The 8,940-nt window shown below is 45.8% G+C and overlaps 1 protein-coding gene, 1 long non-coding RNA gene and 6 other non-coding genes across 9 annotated transcripts; all 8 read left to right on the top strand.

The window, feature by feature from the left end:
- The first annotated feature begins 661 nt into the window (after positions 1-661).
- Positions 662-4,664, top strand: LOC114768925 (uncharacterized). Of its 2 annotated transcripts, none has more exons than XR_003743161.1 (12): positions 662-740; positions 1,265-1,305; positions 1,494-1,527; positions 1,717-2,751; positions 2,938-2,977; positions 3,089-3,129; positions 3,320-3,354; positions 3,545-3,593; positions 3,786-3,833; positions 4,044-4,100; positions 4,290-4,323; positions 4,518-4,664. It is a non-coding gene; the product is annotated as an uncharacterized LOC114768925 (long non-coding RNA). The 2 variants fall into 2 exon arrangements; XR_003743160.1 differs by having other exon boundaries at positions 663-740; positions 3,786-3,823.
- On the top strand, positions 1,109-1,186 carry LOC114769808 (small nucleolar RNA SNORD74). The gene has a single exon (XR_003743267.1). It is a non-coding gene; the product is annotated as a small nucleolar RNA SNORD74 (small nucleolar RNA).
- LOC114769815 (small nucleolar RNA SNORD75) lies at positions 1,351-1,420 on the top strand. The gene has a single exon (XR_003743273.1). It is a non-coding gene; the product is annotated as a small nucleolar RNA SNORD75 (small nucleolar RNA).
- Positions 2,788-2,869, top strand: LOC114769804 (small nucleolar RNA SNORD79). Its single transcript, XR_003743264.1, has one exon. It is a non-coding gene; the product is annotated as a small nucleolar RNA SNORD79 (small nucleolar RNA).
- LOC114769809 (small nucleolar RNA snR60/Z15/Z230/Z193/J17) lies at positions 3,166-3,250 on the top strand. Its single transcript, XR_003743268.1, has one exon. It is a non-coding gene; the product is annotated as a small nucleolar RNA snR60/Z15/Z230/Z193/J17 (small nucleolar RNA).
- On the top strand, positions 3,396-3,478 carry LOC114769811 (small nucleolar RNA snR60/Z15/Z230/Z193/J17). Its single transcript, XR_003743269.1, has one exon. It is a non-coding gene; the product is annotated as a small nucleolar RNA snR60/Z15/Z230/Z193/J17 (small nucleolar RNA).
- On the top strand, positions 4,366-4,439 carry LOC114769806 (small nucleolar RNA SNORD47). Its single transcript, XR_003743266.1, has one exon. It is a non-coding gene; the product is annotated as a small nucleolar RNA SNORD47 (small nucleolar RNA).
- A 522-nt stretch (positions 4,665-5,186) lies between the features above and the next one.
- Positions 5,187-8,932, top strand: tor3a (torsin family 3, member A). The gene is made up of 6 exons (XM_028961430.1): positions 5,187-5,383; positions 5,524-5,646; positions 6,421-6,686; positions 6,893-7,068; positions 7,495-7,619; positions 7,720-8,932. Exons 1-6 carry the CDS (start codon positions 5,218-5,220, stop codon positions 7,965-7,967), a joined length of 1,104 nt encoding a protein of 367 aa, XP_028817263.1. The 5' UTR covers positions 5,187-5,217; the 3' UTR covers positions 7,968-8,932.
- Positions 8,933-8,940: the final 8 nt, after the last annotated feature.

The following is an 8,940-nucleotide window of genomic DNA, read 5'->3' as shown; positions in this document are numbered from 1 at the left end:
ATTCATCTAAAGGTGAACCTAAATGCTGTTGCATAGTTTTGTTGAAATGGTATTCACTTTTTAGCTTTTATGCACCAGGATTCTTGCCTGCAGTGCCAGTGTTGGATGTGCTCATATTGTCTTAAATAGGGTAAAAATGTTCACACAATGCATTTTTTCCCCTCTCAAAAAGCCATTTTCTTTTTTTGTAGATACAGAAATAAAAACACGGGGCCTTGCCATATGCATTTCAATGTAATTGTCACAAGCAACCCAAATGTATTTTTTATTTCTCCTTAAATCATGATTGTACCAGATTTCTCTTGTTTATTGATGCATAACATTAAAGCTCAATGAGTTTACCTTAAAAAAATAATAATTTCGTGTTTTTTTGGGGTTTTTTTACAAGCCACAACAGGATTTAAGGGGTCACGTTGAAAGGACTGATTTAAGTAGACAGGATCTGGACCTTTTTATTTGTCCTCTGCAGATGATTTGTTTCGATATTATATATAAATACACGCACACGAATATCTAGATGAAAATTCTATTCTAGATTAACTTTAAACGTCTGTTTAAAATATATATTTAAGAAAGATCTGTACTCCTCTCCTCTGCGTTTGACGGCCATCTTGTGGCTCTTTTGCTACCCATGAGTCATTGCGAAAAGTCGTAATTTTCCCATGAAGCAGAGCGGCTCTGTCGTATAAAAGATCCGGTTCTGCCGCTCGTTCGGTCTCATTCGCCCTCCTCAAGTCGTGGTAAGTAGTTCGTAAGGTGCCTGCAAGAAATGTTCTGGTGTTTTATCGAACTATTGTATTTTTCAAACTGTCGTTTCGTCAAAGAAAGAGGCAATTATTTCTTTTGAAATGTGTGAGTTTGTATTTGTGACGTTTTTTCTATGCTATATTTGCGTGACCACGTGTCCATGTTGGAACATCTGTTCCTCGACTTTCTTTCATCATTCGCTTAATTAAAATTCTTTTAACTCTATTGTCTAGTTGCTATAAGTGTCTAAGCATAGAAGTTTTATGTATGTTTGATCGTTTTTTTTTTTTTTTTTCTGGCGGATTCGCGCATTTTGTTTTTAGTACTGTTAGCATTAGCATTCAGCGTATTTGTGGCCCATGCGTGTATGATGAAAACATATGTTGGTAGGGACATCTGAGTTACGCCTGAAGAATGCCAACTTTTCTGATCCATACGCAGGCCTGATTTACGCTGATATATAACCTCCTGTGCGGTGTAGGGTTTTTCCGGTCTAATCGTGCCTTTCCGCCAACAGGGTTTCCAGCTGGGCTGCCGCGACTCGGACCTGCACAGTCGGTGAGGGCCTTGGTGCTTTTATCACCCTACTTCAGCGCTACTTGGGGCCGATGATGAGTGAAATGAATAAGAGTAGTGGACAGAATGCATTTCTGAACGTTTCTACTCTGAGGTCGCGGTGCCGATTTCATTTGTGACTGTTTCCTTCGACAGATTAAGTTATTAATCTCATTTCCCTTTTTTCCCAGCTCCTGCTTGAAAGCAGCAGTCATGCTTTTCAAGGTTAGAAATGTTTCTTATCTCTTTCAAGGGAATTTGAAGTGTTGCAGTGATGACCACTATTTGCTACTCTTGATTTAAAGTGATGATTCTCCAACCACCAGATCATCTGTCTGAGGCACTGTGCATGCCAGCAGGCTGTCTTCCCCAGGCACGGCCACAACTGATTGCTGTTTTTCATACTTTTTGCAGATGAATGCATCGCTCCCAACAGCCCCCTTAATGTACAGGTCAAACTCTCGGGCCACCTCTCGTGGAGTCACTGTATATAGATCTATTATGTCTTGAATATGAAGCCATAATGCACAAATTACTGATCCCATAATGCAATGTGCACTATGCACAGTTTGCACGCCACTTTGGTGCCTTTTGAAGCACGAAGGAAAAATATTTAGCTTCACAAACCATATGTTAAAATGGTAACTGCTCCTGTACAGGTTTAATTGCAGTGTCAAGGCCTCGTTCGGCAAGGCAACTGAAGCACTGCATGAATCTCTGTAACATGCGCAGGATTAGGCTACGTGGCTCCTCGTCCAGGCAATGGTCCTCTGTAAACTCTACTATTGTAACACTCCTGGCTGGAGCTCCTGCAGTCACCATAAAACCCCTCCAGATGGTCCCAAATGTTGCAGCCCGCCAAAGTACACCCATGTCACGCATCTTCTCACCTTTCCACTGGCTCCCGGTAGCCGCTCGCATTGAGTTTAAATTCTTGATGCTTGCCTATAGGGCTTTAAATGGAAGTGCACCCTCTTAAATCAGCTAGCTACACTCCTGCGTGCCCTCAGGTCTTCACGAAATGAGACTTTAAAAAAATTCCCTCTTCACGGGGTCTCAGATCCCAATCCTTCATTGTCCCTGGCTGGTTTTAATGACTTGCCACGCTCCATTCGACTAGCCTAGCACACCACCTTTTAAGAAACACTTAAACACTAGTTTAAAAGGTATTTTCAAGACGTGCGTACACATTTAACAATTCCCTAGCATGTTCTATTTATTGACTAGTTAGACCTTATCGGGTTTTTTTTTTTTTTTTTTTTTTTTTGGGGGGGGGTAACTCAATTTATATGAACTGAATAGGAATAGCTGGTGTCTTGTATGTCGCTTTGGATAAATCTGCCAAGTAAATATCACCACACCCTATAATACATCTATTTAATGAGATCTCACGTGATGTGGCCTGCTAGTTTGACCTGATCGTCTTGCGACTCCTCAAACCAGTGGATGGTAAGATAATCGATTCACTTTCTGAATTCTGTGTTGTGCTGTTAATGATGTTTTATATAAATGGGAATCTCTCTGAATAAGAGTGAAGAGCTTTTTTTTTTTATATACTGAAACAGAACAGTAGGTTTTTTTTGTTTTGTGTTGTCAGTGTTGGTGCCTTTTTAAAGCAAATCTTCCCACCTGCAGGGTTTGAGCTGTAGCACTTCTTCACCAGGCAGATGTTCAGGTAAGACCTATGAGGAGATTTGTTCAACTTATTACCCAGAGCATTGCCTTTCACTCGTATTCTTGCAGCAGTTAAGTCTGCTTTGTCCCTGAATTTATTTCTCTCTCGCAGGTTGTGCAAGACCGGTGCTAGACCTTTCTCTGCTGTCTTCGGTAAGTAGACTTATATAACCTCCTCATCTCATTCTGACCGATACCATGATGACCGCATAGTTCAGCTGATCACCCATGACGATCCAGAGCATTGTCTTTCGCTCCTAGCTGATGTATCCTTGAAATAAATTGAGCAGGTTGTGTGTGTGTTTTTGATCTTGTTTTTAAGACACTTCCTCCTCCTCCCCAGGCCCGTGACCTGCATCAGGACCAGTTCTTTCCATGGTGTGTATAGTCCTGTTCACAAGTCTAAGCTTTTATTTTTCGCAATACAATGATGACCGCATAGTTCAGCTGATCACCCCTGACGATCCAGAGCATTGTCTTTCGCTCCTAGCTGATGTGTTGCTCCTGCAATGGCTGGTTTTCATTTTTCATCCACCGCTGGGTCGACTAATTTCTCTTCTCCCCATAGACTGAAAAGCGGAGGACCACAAGGTGCTGAACGTTCTCTGCCATTTAAGGTATAAAGTGTGCTTGAGCAGATTTCTGTTAATGTTCACCAGTCTGAGATGATTAACCTGAATCAGGTCTCTGATCTAGTTGAGGATGTTATTATGGATTTCTGATCAGCACGCCCCACACCATGAGAAGCCCATTTGCTATGTTTAGTGTTGTAGTAATCTTTATTTATTTTTATTTTTTTTGTCTGGTAGAGGGTACAGATCGCTCCAGCCTCAAGAAGCCTTTTAATGTAAGTGAAGGTATGAATCTTATTTATCATGAGATCTTTAGCCTATTTATGATGACCCTATTATCCACTGACTTGTCCCATGGAGTCTGGATATTAGCTCTGCCTGAGCCCAGGTCACCGTATCCTCTCCATGTCTGGTTTTTCTTCACAACCATATCTCAATCTGGCTTTTTTTTTTTTTTTTTTTTCCTTCTCCTCTTCTCCCCCCTCTTCCCTCCAGGCTTCAGTCTCTGTTGAGGGCGGTGCTGACTGGGCCGGCAATTTTGGTTCTAATCTGGTAAGGGTGTTTTTAATAAAGGAAAGAGGGGAAAAAAAAAAAAAAAAAAAGAATTAGAGGTTCTGTGATGGTCATTTTAAAATGTCTGACCTGAATTTTAATGTGGATGTGATTTTGCTGAGAACCAAAATACATTGCTGCTTGTGGTGGAATATTGGTTAAAATATTAATATTCAATTCCCTTGCCAGGGGCCTGCTGTATGGAAGCTTCTTTTGCATATGTGTAAGTAAAGCCTGTGCTTTTTTGTTTTAATTGTAGTCTTCTGACCTGTGATGACCTGATTTTGCCAGATGACTCTGCTGATTATAACCATTACCGTTCCACTTTACTCTGAGGTTGTTCTGTTCAGTGTTCTGTGCACAGCATTTCGCTTCCCTGTTCCTAATTTTATTTTTATTTTTTTTTCCTCTCCCTAGCGTGACATCACAAGCTTTTGGGTCCAGCAGGAATCCGTTCGCGGTCCTTTTGAGTCCTGAAAATAAATGTGGCCTGAGCTGTTTATTGTGATGCTCTTGTTATATATTTGAAACTGACCTGTTAAATAAAAGCCTGAATGCAATTCAGTTTTTTGTTTTTAATTAAAAAAAAAAAAAAAACTTTTGTGCTTTCAACCCATTGCATTTAGTGGGCAGCTACAGAAGGTGCCTGGGGAGGAGTGTCTGGTGGTTCTTTTGCTCTTGGGCACCTCTGTTAGAATCTACCACCTTCCAGTTGCGAGTCGGTTTCCTTACCTGCTGGGCCACCACTGCCCCCTGACTTGTCATATTACATTTTGCAGCATTTATCAGACACCCTTATCCACAGTGACTTAATCAGTTTACAGGGACCACCACGCGTGCCCCCCCCCTCCCCACCCAGAGACACTCAGGGTTAAGTGTCTCGCTCAGGGATACAATGGTAGAAAGTGGGATTTTAAACCTGGTTCATAGGCGAGTGTGTTACCCCACTAGGCTACTACCACCCCATGAGTCTAGGTCGTATGGTGTCGTCGCCCCCCCCAGAGCGTTCCAAAGTTAGTCACTCCGGATGTGACGCGCGGCCTCGGACCCGCCTCCCCCCCTCGCACCCCACCGCGGCGCGCCCCCCTCTCGCCGTGCACGCGCGCCCGGAGACCCGATGAGAGTCCACGCGCTGCTGGCCGCGCTCTGGGCCGCCTCGGCGCGCGCGCACTTCTTCCGCTTCGACAGCATCTCCAACGCGTCCGCGTACTACTTCTACTACGTCTACTGCAATATCTGGGAGGGCGAGTGCCAGCCGAACCAAGACGATGCGAGCCAGCAAGGTAGGGCGGCGCGCGTCCTTTTATTCCGCATTTATTATTATTTATTATTATTATCATGTGTGCATGTGCGTTTTTTTTTCTCCGGACGACTGGCACTCGCCGTCTAACGTCGCTTCTCGGTCCTGGTCCGTTCTTCCCAGTTCCGTCGCGCGCGCTCTGGCCGCGCTTCCCCCAGGACTACGTGCGCGTGCTCGCCGACTGGTACTGTAGCGTGGGACAGTGCTGCGACTCGGGCGACTGTCGCATCGCCAACAATGTCACAGGTGCATCCGTATCTCTATCGTTCCAAATAATGGCTGTGTGTGTGTGTGTGTGTGTGTGTGTGTGTGTGTGTGTGTACGTGGCATGAGTCGTCCATGAATATGTTTGCTGCGTTTCTCTGTGCGTGTCTCACGTCACCTCTTCATGGCTCGTTGGTTTAAGATTTATTTACTGTGTACTTCCAGCACGAGGAACTCAAGCATAGAGTACAGGCCAATGGTCTTTATTTTCATGACCATTTACTTTGGTGGATTCTCACTGAAGGCATCAAAACTATGAATGAACACATGTGGAGTTATGTACTTAACAAAAAAAGGTGAAATAACTGAAAACATGTTTATATTCAAGTTTCTTCAAAATAGACGCCCTTTGTTCTGATTACTGCTTTGCACACTCTTGGCATTCTCTCCATGAGCTTCACTTTTTGGCCCCTTTGCCTTCACTCTGTGGTCCAGCTCACCCCAAACCATCTGGACTGGGTTCAGGTCCGGTGACTGTGGAGGTCAGGTCTCCACTTTTTGTTAAGTACATAACTCCACATGTGTTCATTCATAGTTTTGATGCCTTCAGTGAGAAGCTTCCAACGTAAATGGTCACGAAAATAATATTGAATGAGAAGGTGTGTCCAAACTTTTGGCCTGTACTGTATAATGTTATGTGGTTTGGCCCTCTCTTCATCTCATGAAACTGGTTGTTATGGTGACACTATAATGGCAGTAGTGAAGGTAAAGAGAAGTTGTTGCTGGTGAATATAAACCGCCGCGCGTGTCGTGCAGGCCTGGCCAGGGAACTGCGGCAGAAGCTGCACGGACAGCACCTGGCCCAGGCGGTGGTCCTGAAGGCCGTGCAAGGCTTCATCGAGAACCCAGAGTCCGACAAGCCCCTCACCCTCTCCTTCCACGGCTGGTCTGGCACGGGGAAGAACTTTGTGGCCCGGATGGTTGCGGACAGCCTGTACCGGGACGGCGTGAAGAGCGAGTGTGTGCGCCTGTTCATCGCCCCCTTCCACTTCCCCCACCTCAGGCTGCTGGACGTGTACAAGGTGGGCACCACGGCAAACTGGCAATCACGCAATTCCATTAAGCAAACAGCACGTTGCATCACGCCGCTATTTGGGAAATGGAGAATTGTACAACTTGTAGGCGAATTGTGTCAAAGGGGAAAGGAGCAGTTGTACCAGTCCGGCCACGCTCATCATGAAACTGCAAACACGTCACTGTGTGCTGGAAGCTGGTGGTTTCATTTCAGGGCCAGCTCAGAGAGGCCATCCGGGACATGGTGCTGCGGTGCCCTCAGACCCTGTTCATCTTCGACGAGGCTGAGAAACTGCACCCGGGCCTGATCGACGCCATCAAGCCCTACATGAACCATTACGATAACGTGGACGGGGTCAGCTACAGGAGGGCCATCTTCCTCTTCCTCAGGTTGGTTTCCCCACCGCGGCCAACTTGTCACCAACCAGGGGTGACAAGTTAAATGCAGTGGACACATTTCACTGTGTCACCGTGTCAAAAACAGTCCGTTTCAATTTTATCATGGAATATAAATCTGAAGATTCTCAGCTTTTAGGGTCTGGTCCTTGACAAAATGAGAACTTCAGTGAAGTTCTCCGGTCTAGCACCAGGCTTAAACCAGTCTGTATTGTCCCATAAAGGTTAAAGGGTTAAAATGGCGGAACAAAGATGTGGTTTCAATCATCCGTTACATTATTATTAATGTAGTAAATAGTAATGGCAGTAATAAGTCATTAGCTGCACTGGGACCACGGTGTCCATGTAGAATAAAGACCAGGCTGGATGCCGGCATTTCTGTCGTAAACGCTGCTGGCTTCGTTTGTGTTTTGCATGCAGCAATATTGGCGGCGCTGCCATCAATGAGGTGGCACTGGACTTCTGGCACTCCGGGCAGAACAGAGAGGACATTGGCATGGAGGATCTGGAGCACCGCCTGCGCGCCGAAGCTTCAGACGCCCCAGGTGTGTGTCAGGGCCGCCTCCGCGCCGGTCGGCGGTGGCGTGTTTCCGCAATGCGACGAGTTGTAATGCTGCGATCGTTTTTTCCCCATCATCTCAACAGGAGGCTTCGCTCAGAGCGAACTGCTGTCGGGCCACCTGGTCGACTTCTTCGTCCCGTTTTTGCCGCTGGAGTACCGCCACGTCAAGCTGTGCGCCCGCGACGCCTACGCGGCGCGGGGCCTGGAGCCCACGGAAGCGACGCTAGACGAGGTGGCGAAGACCATGCTCTACGTGCCGAAGGAGGAGAAGCTTTTCTCTGCGCAGGGCTGCAAGTCCATCCCACACAGGATCAACTTCTTCATGCCCTGACCACATCTGGCACCTGAGCCGACAAAACGCCAATCATGACCACGGTGGGAACCTCCCACTGCCCATTATGAAGGCTGCGGAGTCCGTGTTTACCGGACCTCTGTCCAGAAGGTCAGTTCAGGTCAGCTGGAGAACGCTGATATTTGCACAAACTACGTGCATTTGGAGGCGGCACGAACTCAGGAGGGTTGGTGCTGTGGATGCTTTCAGGGTCACTTTTCCCTTGCTAAATGTACACCCGTCAGCCTCAATAATAAAAACCACCCACCTAATATTATGGTCTTGGCGGTCTCGGGAAGTCAGATGTTATCTGTGGTGTCCTGTAACTCTGTGGTGGATCAGTGGTGGACCAGTGTAGTCTTCTCTCTCCATGTGCACCCCTTTTTTGTAGGTACCATCCCACTGCATAATGGGGGTCTTCTGACCAAGGTCACTGGGGTCCTCATGTCGCATCATCTTCATCATCATCGCTGTTACTTATTTGCCAGCCAGATGATCGGTTTTGAAGGCATCGCCTCTTATTATGTGGCTGGCTGGTGCACATAACTTGTTTTTTTGAAAAATCACAACACATGCTGTGTGCCATTTTGTGTTCACTGATAACGTGCATTATTATTATTAAATTGGCCGATGTCTTTTGAGTATAAGTGATTCAGTCAGTATTCTTGAGTGACAAGGTACAGGAGTGTGTGTGTTTTTTTTCCTCTTCGAATCTGTAAATGGAGTGTGTTGAAATGTGTTTCATTTATTTTGTGTAACCCAGCCTGTAAATGGTTCTGAAGATTGTTACTGACACTGTGCCATTTCCGTGCATGCCTCGCGTCTCTCCAGGCCGTGCGGAGTGCCAACATCACTACCGGCATTTCATTGCAGCCGGGGACTGAACAGCAAATCTATGATGCCTGTATGCAAAAAAAAAAACGGGGAAAATAATTACAGTAATATTGCATTAACAACATATTCACGTTGTTAT

Source organism: Denticeps clupeoides, chromosome 19 (assembly GCF_900700375.1).
Source record: "Denticeps clupeoides chromosome 19, fDenClu1.1, whole genome shotgun sequence".
Taxonomy (NCBI): Eukaryota; Metazoa; Chordata; class Actinopteri; order Clupeiformes; family Denticipitidae; genus Denticeps; species Denticeps clupeoides.
Note: the sequence above shows the minus strand (reverse complement) of the source record. Positions and strands in the feature narration are given on the sequence as shown.